At 40.8% G+C, this 14,810-nt stretch overlaps 1 protein-coding gene across 3 annotated transcripts in view; it reads right to left on the bottom strand.

Moving 5' to 3' along the window:
* Positions 1 to 204: 204 nt before the first annotated feature.
* The window catches only part of LOC26514097 (catenin delta-2), a 30,646-nt gene continuing 16,040 nt past the window's right edge, over positions 205 to 14,810 (bottom strand). For all 3 annotated transcript variants that reach the window (XM_014903699.3, XM_032455605.2, XM_014903700.3), the window contains exons 3-4: positions 1,295 to 1,851; positions 205 to 1,226 (exon numbers count right to left, since the gene is read on the bottom strand). In XM_014903699.3, coding sequence (XP_014759185.1) covers positions 289 to 1,226; positions 1,295 to 1,851 — 1,495 coding nt within the window. In that variant the 3' untranslated portion in view covers positions 205 to 288. The remainder of the gene's footprint in view (positions 1,227 to 1,294; positions 1,852 to 14,810) is intronic.

Consider the following 14,810-nt stretch of genomic DNA (forward strand, 5'->3'; position numbering starts at 1 on the left):
ATATATCTTAAAATTTTGGTATTTACGAATAGTAACCAACCAATTTAATTAAAATTTACAATGAATATACATAGCCAGGTAGCCAATGTAGACAACAGTAATATATCCTATTTTTGTATTAAATAATTTTGTTAGAATACTAAATATTTATTATATTTTTAATACTATATATTGTGTAATGCTGAAAAAAAACTATATTCTAAATACGTAAAAATTAAAAGATTTATTAATTTAATATTTAAATACTTTTTTTAAGAATACTTTTATAATATTTAACAAATTTTAATTTTATAATTGCTTTCTAACCATTTCTGATAGTAAAGCAGACTCATTATTGGACATTACAGCACCTCCACCACTTTCTTTACTCCTATATGGTGCGTTTTGTGCTCGTTGAATAGTTCTGTCTTCATAACGCGTTCGACCTTGTGAAGCCATTGGCCTATTCAACGTATTGTTTGCATTATTTGGCGAATTCGGCGGAGTACTATGAGTGGTAAAGCTTTTACAGATAAAATCACTTTCCTTCCATCCATTTTTTTTGTAAACATCTCGCAGCTCATTATGTTGCCACATGGTATACAACACTTGACTACCGAATTTTATTACACAAGGAGTATATTTTTCTTTTCTCCTCGTTATATTCATGAGTCGGTCAATACCACCAGCATCTAAAAGGGAACGGGAAAACTCTGGATTTTTTTTAATGACCTCATTAATAGTAGCTAATACAGCTGTTATTGTGTCATCTGATGTATTTTGGTCATGTTGAACATTTCCCGATGGTAGTTTCTGCACTAAATCACGCATTGCATATTTGCCAATTAGTTCTTTGTTCCGTTGATCAATAGCCAAATTTCGCAATGCAGTGGCAACCGCACAAACAACACGATCCACTTCCATTCGCAGAAGCTCTACGAGTATCGGCAGACCTTTTTCTTTACGAACAGTGGCGCGTATGTCAATACTGGGTTGCCAATAACATGCTGATAAATTTTGAAGGGCACCGGCTGCAGCCTCCAGCGTTTCTGGATTAGAACAACTTTGCAATAACGATAAATAAAATTGAACAACTTCAGGTTGCCATAGTTGTTCGTACCCTTTTTTTTGGTTTAAAGTCACTGAAGTTCTAGAGTATTCTGTAGATATACTAGACTCCTGAGCAGAATCATTATGTGCTAAATCTTTTTTTTTTTTGCTTGTTCCAAAACAGCCTAAATTTTCACCTGAAAATATAAAATATGACATATATGTAGTATATATAAATATATATATAAACATATATTAAAGTCACCTTTGGATGAAGATGGTAATACTCTTTCTGGCGTTATAAATGGATGTTTGTCGTAGTTCGGATCTTCAACTTCTTGACATCGGTAAGATAAATTGCGTAGTATGCAAACACAGTTTTCAACTGTTTTATTTCCAATATTATTTTTTTCTATAGCTGTTCGTACTACGTAAAGAAGACATTCCACTAAATGTTCGCAATTTCTCAGACATCCTCTTGCGTGTTCTCCAGCAGAACTAACATTTCGCAAAACTCCCGATGCATTCCGAAAAACTGTCGAGAAGCAGGTGTCTCCGCAACAAACAGGATCCCAACCGGAATGTGGTTTTACCACGCTGCAGACAACAGCAGAAAGAGCTTCATCAATAATTGACCGTTTTAAGTCCTCACAGGAAGACATATTCCATAAAACTCCGGTTACCAACTCTTTAACTTCGGTTTCTTGGGACCGACATAAAAGGTGTACCAAGGCTTCTATTCCTCCAGCATTTTTTATTCCACGTTTGTTTTCATCATTTTGCCTACCATAAGACAAGTTTCGAAGGGCACCACAAGCATTTCTGCAAAAAAAATAAAAATAAAAATAAATATATATGTATATATATATATATATATATATATCTATGTATATGTATAATTATGCAACTGTTTATTTTATATTGTTTAAACTTCATGGTATAGAATTCATCCGATAGACATTTGAGGTTTTTAACTTAATAAAAGTGGCTTATTTCAAGAATGTCTTTTTACAGCGAGAAAAAAGTGTGAATAAAACATTTGCTCGTGTGTAGAATGTCTTGACCTACTCAGCATACGGCACAGCATGGAGGCAGGCACGAGATGCGGTGGCCCGAAATTAAAGTTTTAGGAGTTTAAATATAATATATATCATAGCTCATTTATATACCCTCCTTTAGCTACAGATGTAGCTAAATTGACTCGGCTGTTCGTAGTCAAAAATAAAATTTAAGTTTTCCGCCGACTTAAAAGGATTTTTGTACAACGCTTGGAAGAAAAGGAACCTAAGTCATCAGGTGAGCGGTATGACTATGAATACTGCGTATTCATCAAAGAGGTTAAGATTTGGTCGTGATCGGAGAAAACTACTGCAGCCAGCCGCTCTGTATAGCAAATAATATCTTATAGCTATTTGGGCTTAATATGTCCAAATAGCTAGTCCACTCAAAACTTTGCTAAAAAAAAACGAGGAGTTAGGGATTGGGCCGAAAAAATTGTCCTCTTTAGATCAGTTAAAAGGGTTGCTTACTCCTGAAGTACTCCGTTTATGTAGCAGGAAGAAGTATCAAAAAATGAATCAACTGTCGGAAAACAGCTACGCCATATAAATAATACAAATAAAGTTCAGAATGGTACCATACGCAAGTACAAATGGTCGTTACCCTTTAAACTGTTGTTTGAAAAAATATGTTTACGACAGCCTAGGACCACTAACCACACAACATATAGACTTCTCATTTCATACAACGAAAATGGACGCAAAAATTTCTTGCGACAGGCCCCGGAGGCCCCAGAGACAATCTTACTCTCATTCTTACGCTCAAATTCTCTCTGAACTTAGCCTCTAGTTTCATGCACTTGTATATTCGGCATTGATTGGATCGGCCGCTGTATTTGATTTGGGGTTAAATTTACCCATAATAACTATTGAAATCGAAATTTAACCTCGTCTATTTAATTTGGCCGCTATCAAAGCGCTTATAGCGTTACAAATAATTTATAAAAATGGTGATACTACAGCCAGTTTTTATACCCTTGCAGAGGGTATTATAATTTTAGTCAAAAGTGTGCAACGCAGTAAAGGAGACATCTCCGACCCTATAAAGTATATAAGTTAACAATAGTCAACCGGCTATTATTTACTGACTTCTTAAAGTAGAGCCATTTCGAGGTATGCGTAGATGCTGCTCTGGCGAATTAGAGCATCATCGCTACGAATCATACGATTGATAGTTTTTGCCTAGGCTAGCGGTCTTACTTGCCGATAAGCTCCAACGGCACCCGACCTGAAGTTCAAAAGAGAATTGGTTTTTTTTTTGTCTGAAGCGTGGACCAAGGGTACAGTAGGATAGTTTTTTAGTTAGAGATAAGCGGTCAATCGAGACGCATTAAAATAAAGAAGCATCCGACTATATTTTTTGTCTGACTTCTAATTCACGTGGGATAAGTTTCGAGTGGAAAACTTCCTGGCTATTGATCGAGACTCCGTCGAGTCTCCTATAGCGACTAAACGCAGTTTGCCGCTGGCCTTCGCCACAGCACGCGTGAAAGGGGTGCAACCGGGATCCCGGTAGTCTGCATCTTTGGAAGCCTCGTCCACTACGCTGGAACCCGCAGGAATATTAATTGGCGCCCAACTAGATCTAGGACCCTTACTGGTTGCTGTAACAATACAAACCCGCAGTCTCAACATAGAACATAAAATTATCATCACACCGGAGTAGAACGCTCTGGGCAGCGAAGGAACGCATTTACCCTAGTACAAAAGACAGTGGCACCCGGGAGGGATTAAACATAGGTGAACCTAAAAATAAAGCATGTAAGTGGAAGTTTTTTCAATATCGCCAAATTGAACTGAAAACTAAAAAGTGGTAATACGGCAATAACCCAAGTTAACAGCATGATAGATTGAGTTGACAGTTTCGCTTTTGGTTAATCGTACTGGTTCCCGTACCGGGATCCCGGTAGTCTGCATCTTTGGAAGCCTCGTCCACTACGCTGGAACCAGCAGGAATATTAATTGGCGCCCAACTAGATCTAGGACCCTTACTGGTTGCTGTAACAATACAAACCCGCAGTCTCAACATTGAACATAAAATTATCATCACACCGGAGTAGAACGCTCTGGGCAGCGAAGGAACGCATTTACCCTAGTACAAAAGACAGTGGCACCCGGGAGGGATTAAACATAGGTGAACCTAAAAATAAAGCATGTAAGTGGAAGTTTTTTCAATATCGCCAAATTGAACTGAAAACTAAAAAGTGGTAATACGGCAATAACCCAAGTTAACAGCATGATAGATTGAGTTGACAGTTTCGCTTTTGATTAGTTAACTTTGGACCGACGACTTTATTGATATTCTAAGACTCTAATATCCGGAGTTGATACTCTAATGTCCGGAGCTGATTCGGACGATTTAATTGAGCGATTTAACAGACTAGTGCTAGAGAAGAAGAGGGCTGACCGTGAGCGACTAGGCGTCAGTACGATGGACCCACAACACTTACAAGCAATTATAAGTGCTGCGGTCATGGCAGCACTGCAAGCACAGAAGGAAGATTTCGAAGAGAAGCTGAAACAGGCCACAGACAAGTTTAAGGCGGCAACACTATCTATCCCTGAAGTAAAACCGCACGAGCCAGTAAAGATCGTAAGTGGGGTGGAGTGTAATGAGGGTCAAGATTCCGTAAAGTCTCTGCCAGATTTTCTCGGAAGAATAATATGTCTCCTGGCGGCAAGCAGCACTGGCTGCGTATGAAACATTCAGACCCTACGACGGCAGCTCAAGGCACCACCAAGCCGTCTTAATAATTCGAAATCGTATTAAGGGAGCTGCAAACCGTGCCTTATCTTCCTTTAATACTGTTCTAAATTTTGATGCGACCATTAGCCGCCTTGATTTTACATATTCAGATAAGCGTCCTTTGCACCTTCTTGAAAGGGAGTTATCCACATTAAGACAGGGCCCAATGTCAATTGTCCAGTTCTACGAGGAGGTGGAAAAAAAACTAACCCTTATTATCAATAAAACAACCATGACACATGAGCCTCAGCAGGCTTGCCTTATGAACGACACACATAGGGAAAATGCGCTGCGCGTATTTATTTCCGGCTTAAAGAAAAACCTCACAGACATTCTATTTGCAACCCAACCCAGAGATTTACCATCAGCACTTGCGATGGCGCAGGAACTAGAGTCCAACCATGAACGGTATGCGATCGCGTCGCAATATGCTAAGTCCATTGAGGAAAGAAGCTTCAGACAGCCAAATCAACAAGGGCGTGTTGGCCAGGGGTGGTCTGAAGGCAATTCTGATCAACGAGCTAGGCATGGTGGGAAAAGTCCATTTTTCGTCAGAGAGCGGGCACATCATCTAATCAACGCAGGTGCACGTGACCCCGTTGGGGTCTGGATGTAGATCCATCGCCTTCAAGACTAAGACAGCCTACCAACTTTCGGCATCCGACAAGCCAAGAAACGCTTCCTCAGGATTCATCTATGCCTCAGGCGTTTGGAAGTAGTCGACATCAGGGGAACTATAAGAGGGTTGCGGTTTCCCAGAGGATGTCGGATCAGAGACGCCAGAGAGTGAATCTCCTTTCTCAGGAACACCAACAACAATCTCTGTCGGATAGGAAGTACAGTGAGGTAGCAGAGGAAGCAGCAGAAGATATAGACGAGGGAAAGGAAACGGACTATGAAGATGATGACGTTAATTTTTTAGCGGAGCGTCCCTGCTCCCCTTTGTGCAACGAACTGTAGCAGGGAAGATAAGGCACTTTTTGATAGACACAGGGGCAGCAAAAAGCTATATTAAGCACAATATTGAAGTTCCAAAAAAAGTTCCTGTGCAATCTCCCTTTAATGTAAACTCTATTCATGGCTATAACAAAATTGAAAAAAAATGCAACCTGAATATTTTTGGAGTAAGTAGCCCATTTTTTATATAATAATAGGAATAATAGGACTTGACCTACTCGCAAAGGTAGGCGCATATATTGACCTCGATAGAAAGCTTATAATCGTTAATGGGGGCTCTGAGGAACTTCAGTTTCACAGGTGCGCGCAAGTTAATTTCACGGACGTCAATGACATAATTGTCCCACCTGAGGTACAGGCGGAGTTTAGACATATGATATCTTCAAATTTGAATGCCTTTGCTGACCCGAATAAACTTCTGCCATTTAATACGGAAGTGGTGGCGTATATCCGGACAGAAGACAGTGAACCAGTTTATACAAAAATGTATCCATTATCCCATGGGAGCTGTTGAGTTTTTAAATAGGGAGATCAGCGATATGCTCAAGAACGGTATTATTAGACCATCGAGCTCCCCCTATAATAATCCTATATGGGTTATGGGAAAGAAGGGTACCGATATTTCAGGTTCGCCCAATAAAAGGTTAGTTATTGACTTTAGAAAATTAAATTCGAAAACCATAACCGACAAATACCCAATGCCGAGTATTTCCATGATACTTCCAAATCTAGGAAAGGCATGTTTTTTCACAACTCTTGACCTAAAGTCTGGGTATAACCAGATTAATATCGCAGAAGTCGATAGAGAGAAGACTTTTTTTCCGTAAACGGTGAAAAATATGAGTTTTGCCGTCTGCCATTTGGTCTGAAAAACGCATCCAGCATCTTCCAAAGGGCCATAGATGATGATAAAATTGGACGTTTCTGCTACGTATACGAAGATGATGTTATAGTCTTCTGCTACGTATAAGTAGACGATGTTATAGTCTTCTCAAGAACAAAAGAAGAACATGTATCTCATGTGGGCGAAGTTATAGAAGTTTGCACGATGCTAACATGAGAGTGTCAAGGGAAAAGTCTCAATTTTTTATGGCAAGTGTCGATTATCTTGGTTTTTTAGTCTCCAAAGAGGGTATCAGAACTAGCTTGGAAAAGGTGAGGGCCATTAAAGAATTCAAAAAACGCGGTAACTTTTATGAGCTAAGGTCTTTCTTGGGGCTTGCGAGCTATTACCGATGTTTTATCAAGGATTTCGCAAGGATAGCAAGGCTCTTGACTAATATCCTTAAAGGAGAAGCTGGCAAAGTTAGCAAGTTTCGGTCAAAGAATATGCCTGTTGATTTTGATGATGCCCAAGTCAATGCGTTTGACAGACTCAGGAGTATTCTTGCTTCTGAAGATGTAATTCTACACTACCCAGATTTTTCGCGGCCTTTTGATCTGACTATGGACGCTTCATCTACGGGTATACATAGGTGCGGTTTTGTCACAAAATAAACGACCGATAACCATGATTTCGAGAACGCTGAAAGACAGGGAAGTAAACTACGCCACAAATGAGAGGGAGCTTTTGGCGATTGTGTGGGCCTTGGACACCCTCCACCATTACCTGTACGGAAAAAACGACATTACTATCTACACTGACCATCAGCCGCTTACATTTGCAGTCTCGGATAAAAACCCGAACTCTAAGATTAAGCGCTGGAAAGCGCGTATCGAAGAGAGCGGTGCTAAGGTTCTTTCTAAGCTGGGAAAGGAGAATTACGTAGCGCACGCTTTGTCGCGCCAGAATGTTTATGCTTTGCAGAATGAGCCAGAGTCTGATGTCACGACGGTACACAGCGAAGAGTCGTTATCTTATGTTATCGAAGCTAGTGACAAACCGGTCAACTGCTACCAGAACCAGATAATTCTGGAAGAAACAGTCACCCCGAATCGCAGGACATTTATACTGTTCGGATCGAAGACATGGCACCTTATTTCGTTTAGCATTAAGGAGAGTCTGATAGATCAGATAAAGGATGTTGTAACTCCTAACGTGGTAAATGCAATACACTGCGAGCTGCCGACTCTGGCCTATATTCAGGATAAATTAGTGAGGCTATTTCCCGCTACCAAATTCTGGTACTGCAGATATTGGGTGACAGACATTGCTAGAAGGGACGAGCAAATGGAAATAATGGTCACACAGCATAACAGGGCTCATAGAGCTGCCCAAGAAAATGTTAAGCAAGTTTTACTCGACTATTATTTTCCAAAGATGGGTAAGATAGCATCCGAAGTGGTTCTGAATTGTAGGGTTTGCGAGAAGGGAAAGTACGCAAGGCATCCAAAAAACAAGAGCTTGCAGTGACTCTAATACCCACGTGCGTGGGAGAAATTTTACATATTGATATTTTCTCAACAGCCGGGAAATATTTCCTCACGGCAGTTGACAAGTTTTCTAAGTTCTAAGTAAAAGCTTACGAAAGCACAGCAGGAGCAGTTAGGCAGAAATAATCCGTTTCGGCAAAATAGAGTTTTTGAGGTAGGCGATAAGATCCTGGTAAAATCCAACAGACGTTTAGGAGACAAGACTACCCCACTATAAGTAGTGGTTCACAAGGACAACATAAGATAGAACTCTTGTATAGATCGACGTGAAACTAGCCAACCTTTCTATGAATTTAAAAATTGCCCTAGCCGAATATAATAAGATAATAATAATAACTTTCTAGCATAACACTTTTGTTTGTTTTGTTAGAGGCGATATTGAAGAGGTTTCTGCAAAGTTTATATAACGACCGTAAAAGGTCAAATTAATGTCTTAAAATATGTAAACTTCTACACTTTGTAATTAATTTAAAATTTAAGAAAATCAATAGTTCATTGGTTCATGCAGCTAGCTAGTTTAGTACAGGAGCTTCCTTTCGCAATGGCCCACCGATTGCATAATTTACCAAAGGGACGCTGGCGAAACCTACATACCATACGTACACTTCAAACCATGGAAAAATGAGGATCGGCCTATCAACAGGGCGGGATTGGCAGCCGATTAGGAAGCATCGGACGAACTTCGAATACGCGAGGGTTCAATATTTTTGTTTGCGTCACTGATATTTCTCAGTGTAAAATGACACCACTCGTTATCCGCTCGTAGTGTATGATTCCCTTTCAATCCATTTGATCCACTTTTCGTCGCCAGTCACTATCCGCTTTGAAAATGGTTCGAGTTCATTCCGTTCAACAGCATAGCGTAGGCGTTGATTCTGTCCAACGGGTTTTTTTGCTTAAAATCATACGGCACCCAAACATCCAGATTTTATTTTGTATCCAGCCTTCTGCAGATGATTTAAAACGGTTTGGTGAGTAACTCCTATCTCCTCGGCAATGTCACGAGATGTCACATGCCCGCCTAGCTCGATGTTTTCCATGATTTCATCGGTTTTTATTGTCATAGGTCTTCCGCCGTCTGGCCTAACATTGGTGTCGTTTTCCCCGGTTCTGAATCGTCGAAACCATTCCTGCGCGGTTTTAAGTGATAGACTACCATTCCCTAAAACATCATTAATCTCACGGAATGTTACTCTAACGGATTTATCTTTTACGAAGGAAAACTTTAAAACAGCGCGAATTGCGGCGTTAGTGAACTCATGTTTACACATGTATAACTTTTCAAAGCAATAACCAAACTTATAATATTTATTCGTCATTTTATAGGTTTTGTCATGACATTGCCCGATGCCGAAATAAAGAAAGGAAGATTTAGTCGTGAACACCTGTCATATGTTTCAGATGTTCTAATAAAACCCAGATCCAAGAAAAAGATCAACAAGAATAAGATTTCTGCGTCACCACAGACATAGAAGTAGACTAAGAAGACCTATGGAATCTCACAATACCGGGGATATAGATTGGGAATCAAACTTCGCAATGGCCCACCGATTGCATAATTTACCAAAGGGACGCTGGCGAAACCTACATACCATACGTACACTTCAAACCATGGAAAAATGAGGATCGGCCTATCAACAGGGCGGGATTGGCAGCCGATTAGGAAGCATCGGACGAACTTCGAATACGCGAGGGTTCAATATTTTTGTTTGCGTCACTGATATTTCTCAGTGTAAAATGACACCACTCGTTATCCGGAATGCATCAAGCCATCAAGCTGGAATGAAGAAACCTTGCTGGTCATAGATGACCTCCACACTTAAAAACGTCATTGAACCATTCTCTTGCTGGCGCAGCAGAATCTAAGACGAGACTTAATTCCTGTCAAACAAGCCCTCGCGGATATGGAAATAGCCGAGGACGTCCGAATTTTAAAAGGAGGGAGTAGTTAACAATAGTCAACCGGCTATTATTTACTGACTTCTTAAAGTAGAGCCATTTCGAGGTATTCGTAGATGCTGCTCTGGCGAATTAGAGCATCATCGCTACGAATCATACGATTGATAGTTTTTGCCTAGGCTAGCGGTCTTACTTGCCGATAAGCTTGCCAACTTGCCAACGGCACCCGAGCTGAAGTTCAAAAGAGAATTGGTTTTTTTTGTCTGAAGCGTGGACCAAGGGTACAGTAGGATAGTTTTTTAGTTAGAGATAAGCGGTCAATCGAGACGCATTAAAATAAAGAAGCATCCGACTATATTTTTTGTCTGACTTCTAATTCACGTGGGATAAGTTTCGAGTGGAAAACTTCCTGGCTATTGATCGAGACTCCGTCGAGTCTCCTATAGCGACTAAACGCAGTTTGCCGCTGGCCTTCGCCACAGCACGCGTGAAAGGGGTGCAACCGGGATCCCGGTAGTCTGCATCTTTGGAAGCCTCGTCCACTACGCTGGAACCCGCAGGAATATTAATTTATATATTCTAAATCAGGATCACCTCCTGAGTCGAGCATGTCCGTCTGTCTGTCTGTCTGTCTGTCTGTCTGTCTGTTTCTACGCAAACAAGTCTCTCAGTGGGTATATATGTAAACTTCGGCTCCGCCCGAAGTTAGCTTTTCTTTCTTGTTTTAATGTTTATTTCAAAGCTTGATTTTATGTTTGTAATGCGCCTTGAACCGAGGCGGATTCTGTAGAGCGGACAGCAGTTAAAAGATATATTTCAAGTTTTCAAACAAATTTTATTTGCAACGCAGTGATATTTTTGGTCGACACAAGTAATGCTTTTGATTAAAACATGAAGCTGGGGCTGTGGGGTTGAAAGTGGCTATAACATGCACTCATATCATTTGTACTGTTTATGTATAATACATATATAATATAAGGTTGTCAAATAACTACCTTCCGTTTTTTGGTCCGTATTTAATGCTTTTTAAAAATTGATACAGTAAACGGATTTAGCTCAAATATGCGCCTTTTTGTTCGATGTGTTGTCACTTAGACGGCAACTTCATAATACCCCCCTTGTTGAAACTTCCCTCCTTATTTGCAAAAAACTCGGACATCTACTTTTCACAACCCTCTTTTGAGCCCAACTTTACATCAGAAAGGTCGTGAACCATTGACAGGAACAGATGATAGTCACTTGGCGCTATGTCCGGGCAATATGGTGGATGCGATAAAACCTCCCATCTGAGCTCCCGTAGCTTCTGACGAGTCATCAAAGAAGGTCTGGCGTTGTCCTGGTGAAAGACTACATCCAGTTGTGCGCAGTAGATGGTAGAATAAAGCGTCTGGCCATATGGGAGCAGCTCGTAGTGTATGATTCCCTTTCAATCCATTTGATCCACTTTTCGTCGCCAGTCACTATCCGCTTTGAAAATGGTTCGAGTTCATTCCGTTCAACAGCATAGCGTAGGCGTTGATTCTGTCCAACGGGTTTTTTTGCTTAAAATCATACGGCACCCAAACATCCAGATTTTATTTTGTATCCAGCCTTCTGCAGATGATTTAAAACGGTTTGGTGAGTAACTCCTATCTCCTCGGCAATGTCACGAGATGTCACATGCCCGCCTAGCTCGATGTTTTCCATGATTTCATCGGTTTTTATTGTCATAGGTCTTCCGCCGTCTGGCCTAACATTGGTGTCGTTTTCCCCGGTTCTGAATCGTCGAAACCATTCCTGCGCGGTTTTAAGTGATAGACTACCATTCCCTAAAACATCATTAATCTCACGGAATGTTACTCTAACGGATTTATCTTTTACGAAGGAAAACTTTAAAACAGCGCGAATTGCGGCGTTAGTGAACTCATGTTTACACATGTATAACTTTTCAACGCAATAACCAAACTTATAATATTTATTCGTCATTTTATAGGTTTTGTCATGACATTGCCCGATGCCGAAATAAAGAAAGGAAGATTTAGTCGTGAACACCTGTCATATGTTTCAGATGTTCTAATAAAACCCAGATCCAAGAAAAAGATCAACAAGAATAAGATTTCTGCGTCACCACAGACATAGAAGTAGACTAAGAAGACCTATGGAATCTCACAATACCGGGGATATAGATTGGGAATCAAACTTCGCAATGGCCCACCGATTGCATAATTTACCAAAGGGACGCTGGCGAAACCTACATACCATACGTACACTTCAAACCATGGAAAAATGAGGATCGGCCTATCAACAGGGCGGGATTGGCAGCCGATTAGGAAGCATCGGACGAACTTCGAATACGCGAGGGTTCAATATTTTTGTTTGCGTCACTGATATTTCTCAGTGTAAAATGACACCACTCGTTATCCGGAATGCATCAAGCCATCAAGCTGGAATGAAGAAACCTTGCTGGTCATAGATGACCTCCACACTTAAAAACGTCATTGAACCATTCTCTTGCTGGCGCAGCAGAATCTAAGACGAGACTTAATTCCTGTCAAACAAGCCCTCGCGGATATGGAAATAGCCGAGGACGTCCGAATTTTAAAAGGAGGGAGTAGTTAACAATAGTCAACCGGCTATTATTTACTGACTTCTTAAAGTAGAGCCATTTCGAGGTATTCGTAGATGCTGCTCTGGCGAATTAGAGCATCATCGCTACGAATCATACGATTGATAGTTTTTGCCTAGGCTAGCGGTCTTACTTGCCGATAAGCTTGCCAACTTGCCAACGGCACCCGAGCTGAAGTTCAAAAGAGAATTGGTTTTTTTTGTCTGAAGCGTGGACCAAGGGTACAGTAGGATAGTTTTTTAGTTAGAGATAAGCGGTCAATCGAGACGCATTAAAATAAAGAAGCATCCGACTATATTTTTTGTCTGACTTCTAATTCACGTGGGATAAGTTTCGAGTGGAAAACTTCCTGGCTATTGATCGAGACTCCGTCGAGTCTCCTATAGCGACTAAACGCAGTTTGCCGCTGGCCTTCGCCACAGCACGCGTGAAAGGGGTGCAACCGGGATCCCGGTAGTCTGCATCTTTGGAAGCCTCGTCCACTACGCTGGAACCCGCAGGAATATTAATTTATATATTCTAAATCAGGATCACCTCCTGAGTCGAGCATGTCCGTCTGTCTGTCTGTCTGTCTGTCTGTCTGTCTGTTTCTACGCAAACAAGTCTCTCAGTGGGTATATATGTAAACTTCGGCTCCGCCCGAAGTTAGCTTTTCTTTCTTGTTTTAATGTTTATTTCAAAGCTTGATTTTATGTTTGTAATGCGCCTTGAACCGAGGCGGATTCTGTAGAGCGCACAGCAGTTAAAAGATATATTTCAAGTTTTCAAACAAATTTTATTTGCAACGCAGTGATATTTTTGGTCGACACAAGTAATGCTTTTGATTAAAACATGAAGCTGGGGCTGTGGGGTTGAAAGTGGCTATAACATGCACTCATATCATTTGTACTGTTTATGTATAATACATATATAATATAAGGTTGTCAAATAACTACCTTCCGTTTTTTGGTCCGTATTTAATGCTTTTTAAAAATTGATACAGTAAACGGATTTAGCTCAAATATGCGCCTTTTTGTTCGATGTGTTGTCACTTAGACGGCAACTTCATAATACCCCCCTTGTTGAAACTTCCCTCCTTATTTGCAAAAAACTCGGACATCTACTTTTCACAACCCTCTTTTGAGCCCAACTTTACATCAGAAAGGTCGTGAACCATTGACAGGAACAGATGATAGTCACTTGGCGCTATGTCCGGGCAATATGGTGGATGCGATAAAACCTCCCATCTGAGCTCCCGTAGCTTCTGACGAGTCATCAAAGAAGGTCTGGCGTTGTCCTGGTGAAAGACTACATCCAGTTGTGCGCAGTAGATGGTAGAATAAAGCGTCTGGCCATATGGGAGCAGCTCGTAGTGTATGATTCCCTTTCAATCCATTTGATCCACTTTTCGTCGCCAGTCACTATCCGCTTTGAAAATGGTTCGAGTTCATTCCGTTCAACAGCATAGCGTAGGCGTTGATTCTGTCCAACGGGTTTTTTTGCTTAAAATCATACGGCACCCAAACATCCAGATTTTATTTTGTATCCAGCCTTCTGCAGATGATTTAAAACGGTTTGGTGAGTAACTCCTATCTCCTCGGCAATGTCACGAGATGTCACATGCCCGCCTAGCTCGATGTTTTCCATGATTTCATCGGTTTTTATTGTCATAGGTCTTCCGCCGTCTGGCCTAACATTGGTGTCGTTTTCCCCGGTTCTGAATCGTCGAAACCATTCCTGCGCGGTTTTAAGTGATAGACTACCATTCCCTAAAACATCATTAATCTCACGGAATGTTACTCTAACGGATTTATCTTTTACGAAGGAAAACTTTAAAACAGCGCGAATTGCGGCGTTAGTGAACTCATGTTTACACATGTATAACTTTTCAACGCAATAACCAAACTTATAATATTTATTCGTCATTTTATAGGTTTTGTCATGACATTGCCCGATGCCGAAATAAAGAAAGGAAGATTTAGTCGTGAACACCTGTCATATGTTTCAGATGTTCTAATAAAACCCAGATCCAAGAAAAAGATCAACAAGAATAAGATTTCTGCGTCACCACAGACATAGAAGTAGACTAAGAAGACCTATGGAATCTCACAATACCGGGGATATAGATTGGGAATCAAACTTCGCAATGGCCCACCGATTGCAT

This window comes from Drosophila ananassae, chromosome 3L (assembly GCF_017639315.1).
Source record: "Drosophila ananassae strain 14024-0371.13 chromosome 3L, ASM1763931v2, whole genome shotgun sequence".
In the NCBI taxonomy this organism is placed as follows: Eukaryota; Metazoa; Arthropoda; class Insecta; order Diptera; family Drosophilidae; genus Drosophila; species Drosophila ananassae.